Genomic DNA, 17,509 nt, shown 5'->3' with positions numbered 1-17,509 from the left:
CCCATTTTAACGTGTGCTGTTCTACTAACATATAGCGTTGCATCTATACATTACCACGATACTTCCAGTCTAAGTGGTCATGTTATCATTGATTGATTGATTGATTTAGTTTATTTTACTTCGCGTGTTGTGCCTCTTGGCTAATTTGCGAAGATGGGGATGAGTGATGAAATGATGAAATTGATGAATGGACATTCACAAACAACCAAGCCCGACCGGGATTCGAACCCGGGACCCTTGGCGTCGCAGCGCGATGTGCTAACCACTCGGCCACAGGGTCGGGCGGTCATGTGATCAGACCAACTGCTTGGGCCATTCCTTGTTGTTTGGAGGGGTGGTCGCAATTCAGTGAGCACTCAGTGTAGATTAACACAGAATTGAATAAGCTAAATTTTGATGTAACTCGTTTGTATGTAGGTCTACTGGTTAATTTCTAATTGGAGTCCAAGCTCTGGTATCCGTAATGGTTTGTTCCAAAGCAAAGCAGTGACGCGGTCCCATCTCCTCTTCAAACGCCGTACCCTTTTGTGAATGAAGACAGTGGATCTTCGAAATTAACAGGTTTTAACCATTAAATTGTGCAACGTTGAAGTGCGACATTTCTAAATTTCACCTAAGTAATTTTAAACCACGTTTACCGCAACCATCATGAATGGTTATCCTTTTTGGTAAGTGAACAATGATATACACGTACTTGTTGCACTGTGAGATCATATTTTTAATTGCTTAGGCAGTTCTGTCAGCATGTGTATCCATTTTACGTTTCGGTCTGTATATATTGCATACTTTCGTGTGTATTGTATTTGAGTGTTACGTAATAATATATGGAATTATGATTTAGAATTGTAATTGCATAGAGTATGTATGGGTTTTAGGTTCACAGTGCTGCTTATTAGACACTGAAGTACAGGACATTTCCAATCATTCCACTACGAGTGCGTTACGCTCGAACGTGGGAGACTTGAACGAGTTTGAGCGAGCGAAAGTGGTCTTTTGCAGCCCTCTAATGAAAAGAGTTCTTATCCTTGCGACCGGATTAACTTCACTTCTTTATCATAGATTGTGGCATCTAAAATGTTCGTATTTCAATGCTGCATTATTAACATTGTGCTGGCAGGAGATTACAGTGACGAGGTGGTAGAAATGAAACTCCTGCCTGCTGAGTGTTAATAATGCAGCCACTCATCCTCCGTTCCAGATGCCATTACTTATGATAACGAAGGCAGTTGCCTAAGCAGGGTGGCCACATAACATGAAAAACCTGGAAATATAAGAGAATTTTATCTGTTGTGATAAATTCAAGGAAAGCTGCACGTTTTGCAAGTCTTCTTGTTAGTTTCTTGAAATGGAGAGGGTTGCTTCTAAAAGAGTAGAAACAATGGCTAGTGCTATGTTTTCTTTGTGTAAGTATTCTGCAAATCCCATTCAACTTATCTATGTTGTTCTTAAAGGTTTGTGTAACCACTTTTTGTAGGTGCAAAATAATCTAACAGTTATTCTTAGTGGTTTTTATTTTATGTGTGACGTTTCATCCTGGTTTCCCAGAACTTTTTCAAGCTTACCCTAAATACACACAGAACACACTATCTCACATGGCTAGTCACTCTATACTTCCAAAGTATTAACTACATTTTTTAATCCTAAAATCATTGCACTTTTCTAAATAAAATACTAGCATATTCAGATATAAAAATCGGAGCAAACCCTCCAGTGCTATATTCAACATTAAATCCAGAGGGTTTGCTGGGGTAAAATTTTCTGGATCTCCTTATGTTAGAAGTGTATAGTGACTAGTAATGCGAGGAGGCGTGTTGTATGTGCATCTAGGGTAAGCTTGAAAAAGTTATGGGAAACCAGGATGAAACGTCGCAGATAAAATAAAAACCACTAAAAATAACTGTTAGATTATTTTTCATCCCATTCAACCAGGACTTCATGATTGTTTAATGTTGATGTGCAAGACGGACACAACCATCTCACGCATCGTTATTTTCCGCAAGGACTCGGCCCTCCGTTGTACCATACTTGCAACATTGTTTTGAGTGTTAGGCACATTCTTCTTGAGTGTGTCTTTTTTAATTACCTCAGACAGGGTTTTAACCTTCCCAACAATTTGCCATCCATGTTGGGAGACGATGATGGTGTTTTAGTCCATGGTGTTTTAGTCCATGTTGTTAGCTTTTTGAGGAGAGTTGGCCTCTCACACTGTTTCCGAGGTAGTTTTTCAACTATCCTTATCTTTTTTAATGCGTTGTGTTTGTCCAATGGAGGTCCATTTACAACTTGCATTTTAATATGGCCATGCGTGCTGACGCACCAAAAAATTTTAAATCGATCAATCAAGAAAACTTGTTGACTGATAATTTCTATTTATAATGCAAATTTTGATTCTTCATGGAATATTTCCACGTACATTTAAGTTAAAATACTTTTCCTCGCTTCAGTAGTTTTTTATTTGTATTGTATGTAGTGGAGGTAGACACAATTAGTACTTATGAAAGGGAAAACTGAATGAACAAAATCATGAAGTTAAAGTATTTATAGAAACGTACAAACACTGGCAATGTTAAGTATGTGCTCTGTACACGTACACCCAACACAAGCAAGGACCGAAATTCCTACCAAACCTCCTCATAGTATGTCTATCAATTTGTGTAGTGTACAGGGGTTCCAGATTTGAATCCAGTCTGGGCATGGGTGTTCTTTCTGAGTGTGTATTACAGAGGTTGTTTCCGATCTATGGTGACGAAATTGCACACCTCTTGCAGCACCACCAAGTGGAAAGAGAACGAAGCTGCCAGTCGTGTGGGCACATTGGACCGTTGACTGTGCATGACATGTGTGGTCAGTAGGTATCGGGAAGAATGCCGCCGAAAAATCAGTGCATTTTGGAAGGGTTACATATCTGCACTTTCCGACGTAAACTACAATGATAGTGCCATTATAAAACTGTGCAAGGAGCGTGGATTCACTGTGTCCAAAAATGGCATATCACGGGTATTGAAAGAGGCAGGTAAGGTGAGGCGTGGGATGATTTGTATGGGGCGGAAACAGGCTAACCCCCGACCTGCCACTAACCGCACACCAGCTACAATTCGGGACGTCCGGGCACTGGTCATAAGGGAGAATCCAGCCACACAGAGAAGTATCGCGAACCGGCTACAAACATCACTGAATACAGTGCACACCATCATTCACCGCGATTTGGGTTCGGAAAAGTGACGCAAAGGGCATGTTCATAAGCTCAAAACAAGGTGTCAAGTCACACATCTCGATCAACCTGCCTCGTCCTCCAAAAAATGGCAGATGAAACTGGAATTCGTGTTATTCGTTTCACAGACATTCCAGTGAAGACACCTGATGCCTCACCGATGGACTTTTGCACCTTCAGCCTACTGAAATGAGCCTTATCTCACTGGAGACCCCGCACCATTGAAGGGCTATGGAAAGCCTGTCAGGAGGAGTGGTTGAGACTGGGCATGGCTACACTTTGTGCCAGTCTCCTACAGTGGAAACTTCGCTGTCGGCAATTGCCAAGATGCAGGGCCACCAAATACAGCACTCTCGATGGTGGTGACATGGTTTCTCTTAAAGTAGGTGCAGTTTGAAATCGTCACCATAGATCGGAAACAACCTCTGTACTTTCATCCCATCATCACTCATCCTCATATTCACAATTAGCCAAAAGTGGCAGAAAATCAAAGTAAAATAAACCAAATCAATCAATCAATTCTGTGTTGTACACACACACTGGTCAAACGATGCCTTTGAGAGTGTTAGTACCATCTCAGATATCAACGCTGACATGCTTGAAGGGAGTTCTGAAGGAATTTGATGCCATACTTGTACCATTTTCCACATGAAGCACACACTCAGCATTTTTAACTGTTTGTGATATCGCCACAACAAAGTTTTCCTGTGCATAAGTCCTAATTGAGATTACCTGTGCTGTATAAAATACATTAAAAAATTATTGAAATTGGGTATTGTTTTCACATACCCTGTAGGCCTGATAAGTAAAATAGTTACTTGTACTGCAGTGGTATTGGTTAAAGTTTGATTTTGATCCATCAGTAGTTTGAAAATAATTTTCAACATGGAGCAGTTTAGTACTAGATATCTTGCACAATGCATAACATACCAGAACAGTGATCAGTTCTGAAGCAATATTTGTAATGGTTATTCACGATAGGTATCATAAGTATGTGAAATCTTATATTTAAATTAATGTTTTGCATATATTTTGACATATTAATGTGTACATAAAATATTAACTGTACTGACAAACAATATTTATTTTGTACATTAAAAAAATATGTATTTTACTGTGTTGAAGTTTAAGGAATATTTTTACTGAAGTTTAGTCACTTATAAATTTACTTAACCTAACACTTAATATGTTGCTTGTACAAATGTTCAAAGAGTATGTTTGTGTAAAACATAGTTTCAACTTTACGCACTCTAGTGTCTACTTTTGAAGGGAGTTACTACATCCTTGGAGCTTGATATTAGCAATGTGTGTGATGACTCTGTTCTTTGATTTTAACAGTTTTGCGTAAAAGGATCAACTTTAAGAGACCCAAGAACAGTGGTAAGGACGGAATTTTATTGTGATGTGGATTGGTGTGTCATACTTTCGTTTCCACGATCAGTTTTATTACTGTTGAAATTTTACTACTTTTGTGTTTGTTCATTATCGACTACAATTAGCTTATGCATATTTCTAGAATGCTATGTTTATGCAAGTTTTTATTTATGATTTTTGAGTATTGTGTCGTCATGCTTAACCTGTGAAATGTGATTTTTATGCATGCTAGTGTTTTAAAGTTAATCAAAATTCTTTTAGCAGCACAAATTTTGAATGTGTTCAAGTTTTTTTTCACTGTATGTTCATATTTCCTGACAATCATAAATTATATGTAAGTGAATGTTTTTGCATTATTTTTCACAATATACATAGCAATATTTACTGTGTGGCATGAGATATTTATCTGCAGTCCAGACTTTTTAAAACGTCTGAAAAATATTACAGTGCTTCATAAAGCTTTTTGTATTGGAGTATATTGTCCTAACATGTATAACTTCAGTTATAATTTATTTTTGTCCAGCAACTTGCTAATAATTTGTGAGTATGTATTTTAATAATGTGTGAAATGTAGCGGATTTGAGAATAGAGTAAATTCCTATGCTGGAATTTTGAATAACAATTTATATTTCTTATATATTGCTTTCCATTTGGTATTGTTGAATCATATTGTTTTCTCATATATTTTAACAAAGAAAAGAAAGGTGGGGTCCACCGGATTGCAACACCACTCCCCCACCCCTCATGCTCCCTATCCCCCTCCATCCCCTCTCTTTCTTTTTTTAGTAATTCCAATACCTATTCTGAAGTTATTGCATTACTTTGAATTCTCGTTATGTAACAATTGTAGAATTACTTGTTTTTCCAACATACAGGGTGGCTCAAAAAGTCACTTAACACTTGATGTCTTGATGTCCGCCATCTTGAATTCAACTTCAAAATTTTAAATGGGAGGGGGATGATATGATATATCAAATCAGGCTAGAATTTCACGAGAAATGCATTGGTGAAGGTTTTTTTGATGTATCTTTAACCAGTAAAAAGTTATGACTGAATTCTTGTACCAATTTGCTCCTTTTCGAAGTGTTAGAAAAATGCCTTAAAATTTGTTTAGTGCATCGGTAATGCACCGGGGGTGTTAAGTGACTTTTTGAGCCACCCTGTACATTGTATTGAGCAACAAAAGGATACTAGTAACAATTACATGTAAAACCATTCAGCAATTTTTTAAGTAACTTATTAAATGTCCATCACTCTCATAGTTTTGGTGTGAATTTTCTTTCCAGTTTCACCATGTATGTGTGTGAGTGTGTTTAAGTAGTTTGTAGGTTCTTAGCATTGCTTGAAAGTAGTGCATGATTTTCTTAAACAGATATACAAGTACTCGTTTTATTGCCTAAATTTTTCTGCGTGTAGTGTACTTTTGTATTTGACTTCCTGCATTGAGTATTGTTGTGCTTTTTATGGCCATCCTTAAGTAAACATGAGCTGTGTTAATGCAAGCCATTCTTTTTTCCAGGTGCTCCTGCAATCCCATTCCAAGCCATCCACCAGACTCCGTTAAAATTTAAGTCTCCGCATCGCAAAGTGTTCATTCCAGGGCAGGAGATCCAAGTGAAAATAACGGATTACGAGAGGAACGTCACAACACATCTTCTGAATCCAAATTTGTAAGAAATGTCCCTGTCTGTTTATTACATTGTATTGCAAGCCGACCTCCGTGGTGGAGTGGTCAGTGTCATTTGCTACAAAGCCAGGGGTCCAACATTCAAAGCATGGATGTGTTTCTCCCATTATCCCTTTCGTCATTCATCCCCATCGTTGCATCACAAAGTACAAGTGAGAGTAAAATTAAAATCTTAAAAGTTGGACAAGAATTGTATGATACACTGCATACATATATTTCAAATGTATACAAGGTATCAATAGAGGCACATATTTTTGGTGAATAAAGAAACAAAATTTCATGTTGAAAAGCAGTAAATAAAATTAAATTTCGGTGTTATAGTGGTGAAAAATTGGTTCAAAAGCAGTATTTAAAATGAAAACTAGTGAATATAATCCTAAATTTGATTTAAAAACTACACTTATTACACAAAATAAACATATTCCTTATAATTAGGGCATGGGACTTTGTTATAACATATTTTTTACGTCACATCGGATCGAATACTTTGGTAAGATCTTTACATATCTGATGAAAATCAGCTGAAATAGATGAACTTATTTTGACATATTTTACCAATTTCGTGTTTTTGCAATATATTTCTTAAATTTTCTCGTCATAAGACATATTCCTGCATAATTTCGTAATTGTTTTGCATTTTATCGGTTATTTTATAAGTTATTCTTCATACCCTTAGTGCAACAGATGGTTTATATTATCGATGGCAGGATAAATAAATTACAGACACAGAAATGAAAAGCATATGTCATTTTTTACGAACTAGTACAGAACAATATGTAACGATAAAACTGGATGTAGCGTCGTTTCTAGCTTTCGTTCAGCGGGAAACAATTCCTTTTCAGGTTTTATTAATACTATCAAGTTGCGTATCCAATAAAAATCACATTTATTAAAGAATAACCTTTAGTAAACAATTATAAAATTTAAAGTGAAAGGCCGCTGAGTTCCCGCTTGTCCTCAGTTTATAAAAGTCAACTTTATACGAGGATTAAAGCGGCACTTTGGATTGTATTGAAAAAAACAAATAAATTTCTGTAGCTGCACACTCTTATAATAATTTAGTTTAAAATAATTACTGAATATTACTACATTTACTTACATGACCAAAGGCTAGCCTGTTTTGAGATCTCTACCTTTTTTCTGAATAGCACTTTTCCTTCACCCCTTTGTAACAACCACTTTAATCACTGAATACGAGAGCTCTCATTATTATCAAAGTAATCACGTTTCACTTTAGCACTAAGTTTTTCACTTCACTTTCCTTTCTGCAAACTCTGATCCAATTAGAAGAAAACTCTCTGAAACAGCTGACAAAATCCCTTCGAGATGATCACGTCATCATCTCAGACCCATGCTTCTGGGTGCACGTTTCCATCTTCCTCACTGCAGCTTCCGGGCCAACCAACGTAGACCCTACAGTTTTTGTGGATATCGAAAACTAACAACGGACAGTCACCGATTCAGAGTTTTGACTTCTTCTTAACGTGATTGCGAACTACCGTTCAGTCAACAAGACTACTTTTTTAGTCTTAACACGACGAAAACTGTGCGGCCTTCCGAAGGCTTCCCACGCTCGCTCACTACCCTTCTTAGCACCAAAAGTAACTGACATGGCTGTTTTCCGCGAGACATAGACCACTTTTAGGAGGGGTGTTTACAGTTCTTTTCGTAATTCTTTTCGGACATCTCAACAATCTGTTACAAATAATACACCCCTTTTTATCCCACCGACAAATATAGCCATATGAACGTTATTGAGGATAAATGTTCTCCGTCGTTGTTGAGAACCACCGATCTTTTGCCGCAAGATTGTAAGTGCATTGTGGAACGGAAACATATTTAGTATAACTTGTTCTGACAAAAATTTTGTAGGCTGTTTTTAAAATTCCATGTAGTTAAAATCTGCCTAAAAAAAGTTGTGTTTATGTATTGAATGTCCAGATGTACCACAGCTGTAACGAGCTGCCAATTATGCTTTAGTTTCCACAAAGGTGTAAATATGACTTAATAGTAAATGAAACAGGATAATTGCAGTGAACATCATGATATTTCCCCACTACATTCTTCGGTTAAAGGAATTCTCACTTTATGTAATACCCCATCCCCACCCTAGTTGTTCTTTCCTGGAAGATAAACTTCCCATAAAATGAGAAATTCGAAACTACTGTTGTGCATATTTTGGGCTTTACTGGGAATACTTCTACATTTATCTGACATATTTTTAATTGTTTATGAGATTATAACATATTTGTAAATTTTTATGGCATAATTACATATTTTACAGTTTTATAGGACATGTATTAAGTTTATTCCTGTATAAAGGGGTCTATTTTTCTTCTCAAATATTTCCAGTAGAATTTATCAGTTTCCCGCGAGTTGCGTAACTCGCAAGATAATTCAAGCTTCATAAAGTGTCACGTCGGTAAATAAACTAAATTTCATGTGTAAAGAGTTTCTTTCGCATTTTATAGTTCATTTCACATCATTTTTTTTTATGTGTAGTGCACACACCTTTTTCAAGAGCCAACAATACAATAAGATGAAATGCCTTTTCCAAATGGTAATACAGACTTCCACCAATTTTGGAGACATATTTTAGAGAAGACAAAGAACCGTTAAACACCAGTTGTAACAGCCTGGCATAGACCATAACACTGGGAGTGTTTTCAGCAGAAAATTTAAATTCTGCAAGGTTTTAGGTAAAATTTTATACGAGGCCCATCCAGAAAGTAAGTTTCCCCAGTACCATCTACAGAAATAAACACAATTGCAATGGAAATTTTTATTGGAACAGTTACAGCAATTATTCAGCTATTTTTCAACATACTCCCCACAGAAATTGAGACACTTGCCGCACTGTGGGATCAACTTTTGTAACCCTTTGTTGTAGAAGTCTGCCTGCCGCCTGGGATCGGAACCAGTGCGTGACAGCCATCTTCACCTCCTCGTCACTTTGTAAATGCTGACCGGACAGGAATTTCTTGAGGTGGTGGTAATCACTGGGAGCGAGATCCAGGATATAGGGTGGATGGTGAAACACCTCCCAGCGGAGCTCCTGCAGATGATCTGTTGTGCACTGAGGCATATGTGGCTGATTATCGTGCAGCATGACAACACCGGTGGGAGCCGAAATAAGAGCCGCCATCTTCAATCGCTGCTATGGTGGTATTGTGAGTAGTCTGGGAGTGCTGCCTGTTGCATACGATTGCCATGTCATGCATCTCTCACGCATGCGCACTAACCTCTCTAAACGCATAGCCTGCTATCTGTTGGCCATTCGGGAAACTTACTTTCTGGATCCGCCTTGTATGAATGCTAGAGTTACAAATTATACCTCGCTTTGTTCAGTGCAGATTAGGCTATTAGCATACTTAAGAAGGAAAAAAAAATCATTGTTCAGTAAAAGAAGAAGATGAAAGGATAAAAAAAAGGTAATGTCAGTAGTGTCATACTTATAAAATTCCCAAGAAAGTAAGATGTAGCTTTAAGAACTTTAACTTGCGAGTCACACTTTATGCAATTTGCCTGTATAGTAACTAAAACAAACTATCACCAGTTAAAAGTGTGTGTATTGTATCTAAAAGCTCACATCACACGTACACTCAATTTTGTTGAAGTCTGTCTTATGCTGAGATAGGCTATTTAGAATTGGAACTGAAGGTGGGAAAATGACAATGTGTCACCTTCCTGAAAATTATTAAGTATTGAGAGTCGTAAATTACATTCAGTTAATGGGAATAATGCCCTAAAACATTGCACACCAGATAGACAGCAGCCTTCGGTTACTGTTGGAAAACAATAAATTAAGTTGTAAGTTGCAGGATATGGTCCATTAGATTTTAATTTGCTGATTGTTGCAGTTTGCATTTTTGTGCAAGGAACTTCATTGTTGACATTATTTAAGTTTGACAGTTCAATAAATATCATTGCCAATTCTTTTCCATTATATTAAATTCTCCACAGAACAACGAAGAGCTGTGGTAACCTAATCAGTAGTGCATCTGACAGCCACGCAGGAGACCCAGGTTCAACTCCCGGGCTGGGTGATCTACGATTGGATTTTTTCCAGCCTTGTCTCTGTCGTATGTGTGACGCTTATTGCGTAAATGAGTCTGTATGGTTTATAAAACCTTTGAAGTTGTCAAGATGTTGTTAAAAACAGATTGTGTTTTGTCTTGTATAAATGGCGTTCATTATAGTTTGTTGAATGGAATTTTGTGATTAATTAAATAATGTTGATTTATGCGTGCATATAATTTATAATGTATTCGACACCTTGTGTGAGATCTGCGTGTGTTTCAAATACACAACAGATGTATTAAATGGCGACGAGGAAAATATTTAAGGGCGTAGTACAGATTTAGGTGAGTTTTGGTCTATGATTAATTGGATTTAATCGTTGCGGTAGGCATCATGGCGTATCCGCCAGGATTTGACAAATATGATCCAGATGAAGGAACCATTAACTCTTATTTGGAAAGATAGGATAATTATTGCCGAGTTTTCAACATATCTGAGGAAAGCAAAGTTCCTAGATTCATATCTGTAATTGGCGCCAAACCTTATGAAGTGTTACGCAAGTTGTTCTCTCCAATACTACCAGAGAAGAAATCGTTCAAAGAAATTTCTGATAGGCTCATTTCTTATTACAATCCAAGTAGTAATTTTATAGTGCAACGCCTAAAGTTAAGAAAATGTACGCAATTGGATGTGGAGAAGGTTGAAGATTTTACAAGAAGGCTCCGAAAGATAGGTGATTCATGTGGATATGGTGAGTTTTTACCTATTGCATTGTTTGACACGTTCGTGAGCGGTTTAAGGTCTGACGTTATTAGGAAGAAAATAATAGCAGAAAATATCATGGAATTCCAGAAAGCTTTTTGAGTTAGACAAATGGAGAAACTCGAGTGTGATATGAAGGATTATTACCGTGAGGTGAACTTACAAGGCACAATGAATATTAAGTGCAAGGGCAATGACAGAAGATTTCATGAAGCGAATAAGGTTTCGCGTGAAAATGAGAATGATTCCAAATTTAGCAATCAGCAAAGTAATCTTCATGGTCAAGGTAATAATTCAAAATCATATAAATCAAAGTCCAAAGTGCAAGGGCATTATGAAGGAAGTTTTTGTTCGTTTTGTGGGAAGCAAGGCCATAATTATGTGAAATGTTATAAAAGGATTAACATTGAACGTAGAAAATCCACAAATTATGAACTCAATAACAAATTTGTTGCTCATACAACTGAGTTAGAATCCGCACCTAACTCTGAAGCTAGTCCAACAAACACAGCTGCAACTCAAGATTTATTTATTGCCACTATTTTTACGCATTCTAATGATACTCAAATCAACTTTAATAGTAAAGTTGATAAAGAAGAAATCGTGGATCATGCATCCAAACTTCAATCATCACAACATGTGGTCAACGATTCGGAAAATGGTATAAAAGTGTGTACAAGGGAACTAGATTTCAACATTAATCAGCGTACATATTTAATAGATATTAATGTACATGGTCATGAAGCCAAGTTTGAGATTGACACTGGATCCTATGCATCTGTAGCTAGTAAAGATTTTTATCAAAAATTTCTGCAAAATGTACAAATGTCTGAACCTAACTGTACATTGAAAGGTGCTGGTAATAATGTGATACCTTTACTGGGAAAAGTTAATGTGAATGTTGCGTGGAGAAATCAGTTCTATCGTCTAGATTTGTACATAATTAACTGTCATTTAGAATATCCACTTTTAGGAAGAAGTTGGATTCAAATTATGATCCCCAAGTTACATTGTGAGTTGACTGAAATTTGTGCAAGGGAAACTTGTTCTCCGCAGTTTGATATTATTGCACACAATGTCACAGGAAATAATGCAATGAACTCTGATGTTCGTAATTTCATGCATATATTAAATAAATGTGACAGTTGTATAACAACTAATGATATTCAAGGGATCGTTGATATTCTAAAGGAAGAATTTTATTCTACATTTGATGGCGATTTAAGCTTGCCTATAAAGGATTTTAGAGCTGATATTCCATTAAAACCGGACGCAACTCCAATTTTTAAGAGATTTTACAATGTACCTTATGGAATTAAAGATAAAGTAAAATCAGAATTGGATAAATTGGTAGAAAATGGCATTTATGAAAGAGTTGACACTAGTGAATGGGTCAGTCCGATGGTTGTCATTAAAAAGAAAAATGGAGATTTGCGCATTTGTTGCGATCTAAAAAGTACATTGAACAAATATGTAGAAAATGCTTCTTATCCCCTACCACTGTTAGAGGATATTTTCCAGAAAGTTAGAGGAAATGCCGTATTTGTTAGTTTGGATTTACAAAAAGCTTATTGGCAAATAGCTTTGAGTGAAAAAGCAAAAAGGTTGCTTGTAATGAACACACCATGGGGATTATTACAACACACAAGATTACCGTTTGGAGTTAAAATTTCGTCTCAAATATTTCAGAGAGTAATTGAACAGATATTGCAAGGTCTGCATTATGTAATTCCATATCAAGACGATATTCTAATTTGTGGCTCTGGACTGAATGAAACGGTTAGCAGATGTATTGAGGTCATGCACAGGTTAACACAATATAACGTGAAGGTTAATTTGGAAAAGTGCAAGTTCTTTAAATCATCCATTCAATACTTAGGATATGAACTTTCTGCGGAAGGAATTAAACCTTGCCAGTGCAAGATTGAAGCATTGCTTAATTGTCCACGTCCGCATGACGTGAAGGAATTGAAGTCGTTTTTGGGAGGCATTAATTTTTTTTGAAGGTGCATTCCAAATATGGCTATACTGATTCCAGCCTTGTACAAGTTATTAAAGAAGAATGTGCATTGGAATTGGAGTGATGACTGTGAAAGTCAGTACAAAAAGGTTAAAGAAGCACTGAAGTCATCCGAAACTTTAACTCAGTTTGATCCTAGCAAGGATACAGTAATCATATGTGACGCTTCGAGCTATGGACTAGGAGCTCAGATATGCCATAGAATTAGTGGGGAATTGAAAACAATAGAATGTGCATCTACTACTCTTTCGCAACATGAAATGGCTTATCCTCATCATGAAAAGGAAGCTCTTTCAATTATATTTGCCGTGAAGAGATTTAGAAAATATATTTATGGAAAGCAATTTCAAATATGGACTGATTCACTACCCGCAAAACAACTACATCAATATGGAAAGGCTATACCCATTATGGCTTCATCCAGGATTCAACGTTGGTGTTTGTTCTTGGCTAATTATGAATATGAAATTGTGTACAAGAAGAATGTTGAAGTAGCGGATCTGTTGTCGAGGTTACCATTGCAAGGGGAAACAGTTGATATCGACGGGATTCAGTTTGTAAATGCAATCAAACTCACGGATCGTCTGAAAGATGTCTTCCGAAGTTTGCAAGATCAAGATGTGATGTTGAAACAGGTCAAAAGGTACGTTATGGAAGGTTGGCCAGAATCTAAGATTAAGGATCCAAATATAGATGCAAGTGAATTCGAAGCGCTGAGAAGAAGAAGAAATGAACTACAATGTGAAGAAGATATATTGCTGTGGAGTTCTAGAGTTATTGTACCTAATTCAATGAGGCAACAAGTTTTGGAGAAAGCTCATGAGAATCACGATGGCGTAGTTAAAATGAAGTTACTATTGCGTGAAAGATATTGGTGGCCTGGTATAGACAAATGCATTGAAGATCACGTAAAATCGTGTAACGTTTGTAATGCTGTAAAACCCGACACCAAAAAGAAAGAATACTATAATTGGAAGGAAGTAACTAAGCCGTGGGAGAGAGCACACATGGATTTCTTCTATTTTCAAGGAAAAGTGTTGCTTCTCGTTGTTGATGCATTTACTAAATGGCCAGAATGTGAAGTTGCATCTTCTACATCATTCAGGGATGTAAAAGGATTTATGTCAAGACTAAGTTCAAGGTATAATCAGCCATACACCTTAGTTACGGATAATGGTCCTCCCTTCCAATCTGCAGAATTCAAGAAATATTGTGAAGATCAAGGGATTGCTTTAATGCATTCACCAGCTTATCATCCGGCTAGTAATGGACAAGCTGAGAGGCACGTACAAATTATAAAAAGTGCTCTGAGATGTAAATTGTACGAAACTAGAAGAGATGACAAGCATTTTGATTTAAATAATGCTTTGCTAGATGTGCTACGTAGTATCCGAATGGCTCCAAACACCGTTAATTTGAAATCTCCTGCTGAAATGATGTATGCATTTGAGCAGAGACCGAAAGATGATATAGATCGAGTACAGAATATTCCTGATAAAAACAAACGTGAGGATACCAGAGGAGGTATCAAAGTTTGGGTGAAACTTGCCAACCGAGATTCCTGTGGTGCATCCTATGTGCAAGGTGAAGTTGTCCGGAGAGCAGGGACATATACTTGGTATATTAAAGTTGGTAAATATGTTAAGTTAGTGCATAGGAACCAAATAAAATGGAGAAATGTGATAGAAAATGAAAGAGGATATCATAATGCTAGTGATGAAACAGGCGATAAGAATAATGACGCATCTTCAGAAGTCCACGAAGGAAGATATTTAGATGCGAATGATACGTTTAAGGATTACGAGAGAGGAGACAATCATGAAGTGGTGGAAGAAGCTGCAAGAGGGAACATAGATTTAGATAGACGTGAAGCAGCAGAGTCAAGAGTGTTAAGGAGAAGTCAGAGGCAAAGAAAACTACCTGACAGATTGGATTTGAGTGATTATGGTTAAAAGAAGTAAAACAAATAAAACCAAAATTTTGCTAATGCAAAATTTCATCGACGCGGGGGAATGTCGTATGTGTGACGCTTATTGCGTAAATGAGTCTGTATGGTTTATAAAACCTTTGAAGTTGTCAAGATGTTGTTAAAAACAGATTGTGTTTTGTCTTGTATAAATGGCGTTCATTATAGTTTGTTGAATGGAATTTTGTGATTAATTAAATAATGTTGATTTATGCGTGCATATCATTTATAATGTATTCGACACCTTGTGTGAGATCTGCGTGTGTTTCAAATACACAACAGTCTCCACATAAAATCGGCTCTGGGGATCACATTGCCTAAGTGTGCCTTCATGGCACATTTATGTATGCACGGGGGTAGGGGTGGAGGTTGTAGCATTGCCACCTTGTAATCAAGGGGTCCTAGGTTCAATTCCTGGTGCAGACACACAGTGGTTCGGATCCCACTTTAAACTGTTGTTCCAACATAAAACACCAACTCAAACAATGAACTATATTCACGGGGAACTATACCTTTACCTTACAGAACAATGCATTCAGTATACAGTCCATGTATAACACATGTATCATCAGGATTGCACAGTTGTAAATGCTGCATTGCCACAACCTAGGGATGTGACGAAGCTGAAAATTTACCGACGCCGATGTACTAACTGATAGTTTTTGGAACTGATTCCGATACATAAGATTATTCAACAGAAGTGGGATGTTATTTTCAGCATCACAAAAATAGATTTGCTATGTACATTTCTATTGCATATCATATGTATATACATATATATATATATACATATATATTCTCAGGAGATGCGAATGTACATTTGCATCTACAAAAAGTTGTTATGTGAACCTTTAAGAAGAACATTGATTCTCAAGAGATGTAACATTGGTACAAAAACAGTTCTTTGAAATACAAAATGAATGCCTGTTCTTAATGTTATAAATTTAATGCTGGAAATTTTCAACTTCAGAAACACGAGTTTTGGAAGCACTCCTGGAAGTGCTACCTCTTCTCTCTCTCTTTCTCTCTCTTCTCTTATCGCAAATCTGTCCAGCAACACTTAACACTTGTTCACTGAATACTGATGCAGTAGGTATGTCCAAGTATTTTCTCACCACTTGCTTGAGGTTGGGATACTCATTTTTGAATTTCCAATACAACAGCGGACCCTAGTATAGTTGGTTCAGCAATGTTCTGGGTTTTTTTTTCTGATTTTGAGGTAGGTTGATCCTCTGAATGAGAGTTTGCAATAATTTCATTACAAAAACTCTACGATGATAAATAATCAACCTAATTTTCAATAAATCTTACAAAACTAAAATTCTGTATAAAACTCATTAGAAAGTAAAACTCTAGTATTATCTGTACCGGCTTAAATATCGAATTTCTGCCGATTTTCATCAATCTGTAATCTGCTTCGGCACATCCCTACCACAACCCAACTGCCAAAGTGACCAATCACATTGACTGACCTCTGAAGGTTCTAAATTCAAGTGCTTCTTGATCATGCTCATTCCTTTGTTTGCCCCTGCTTTAAGTAGATGATTGAATGAATCATTCAAGATCTTACTGAAATTGTCTACTGAATTGCTATAGTACATTTTATATCCCTACTGATTTTACATGTTTCATTTTTTTCAGATATACCATCCAGTTCCAACATGGAGACTTCACATGGTGTGTTAAGAAGCGTTACAAGCATTTCCAGAATCTCCACCAGCAGCTCAAATTGTATAGGTTAGTATATTTTAATTATTGAAAAAACTTTATTAAAAGGGAGCAAGAGAGCTTTGTGTGTATATATATATTTAAGCTCCAATTTTGTGCCTAATTTTCTACACCAGTGGTTCCCAAACTGTGCACCATGCTGCCATGTGGTGCCGTGACTGGCTTACCTGGGTGAGACAAAAGGTTCTAATATATTCACTGAAATGACACTTATTCCAAATATGTGCTTAATTAATACTTTTTACACATAAAATGTTTCGGAATTTAAAATATATTTGTATTTTTTATCAACCTTACCACACTAACTGAGCGTTGCAAGTGTTAGATAGGCTTACATTCTGACTTGGGTGTCGCAGAAAAATCTTGAAACACTAAGGACACCGTGAAACGAAAAAGTTTGGGAACCCCTGTTCTGTTTATTAACAAAATCTTATCCAAAAAGCAGTTAGTAACTAATCATTGTCACTGTACTTCTATTGCAAATCACCTTCTAAACAACCCAGTTTTTTAGACTTGAAGTGCCAAATGAAAGTATTATTGGCTGTTTTTATGCATGTAGAATGTGCATTTTAGAGAGAGATAATAGTAACCGTATGAGTTCAGAATGATTTATGAGTTGCCCGAGAGATCCAACGTTATCCTCACAAAGGCCGTAGCCACCAGCAAGGTATGCCAGCTAAGGCATTCTTTACTTGTGAGGTGGTGGCTGTTAATTCCGGATGGAAAAGTCCGGGAATTCCA

General features: G+C 36.7%; 1 protein-coding gene across 2 annotated transcripts in view; it reads left to right on the top strand.

The window, feature by feature from the left end:
• Positions 1 to 17,509, top strand: part of Pld (Phospholipase D) — a 170,842-nt gene that overhangs the window by 3,869 nt on the left and 149,464 nt on the right. For both annotated transcript variants that reach the window (XM_083133813.1, XM_083133812.1), the window contains exons 3-4: positions 6,105 to 6,255; positions 16,682 to 16,777. In XM_083133813.1, coding sequence (XP_082989939.1) covers positions 6,105 to 6,255; positions 16,682 to 16,777 — 247 coding nt within the window. The remainder of the gene's footprint in view (positions 1 to 6,104; positions 6,256 to 16,681; positions 16,778 to 17,509) is intronic.

Source organism: Lepisma saccharinum, chromosome 13 (genome assembly GCF_977018435.1).
Source record: "Lepisma saccharinum chromosome 13, izLepSacc3.1, whole genome shotgun sequence".
Lineage (NCBI taxonomy): Eukaryota > Metazoa > Arthropoda > Insecta > Zygentoma > Lepismatidae > Lepisma > Lepisma saccharinum.
Note: the sequence above shows the minus strand (reverse complement) of the source record. Positions and strands in the feature narration are given on the sequence as shown.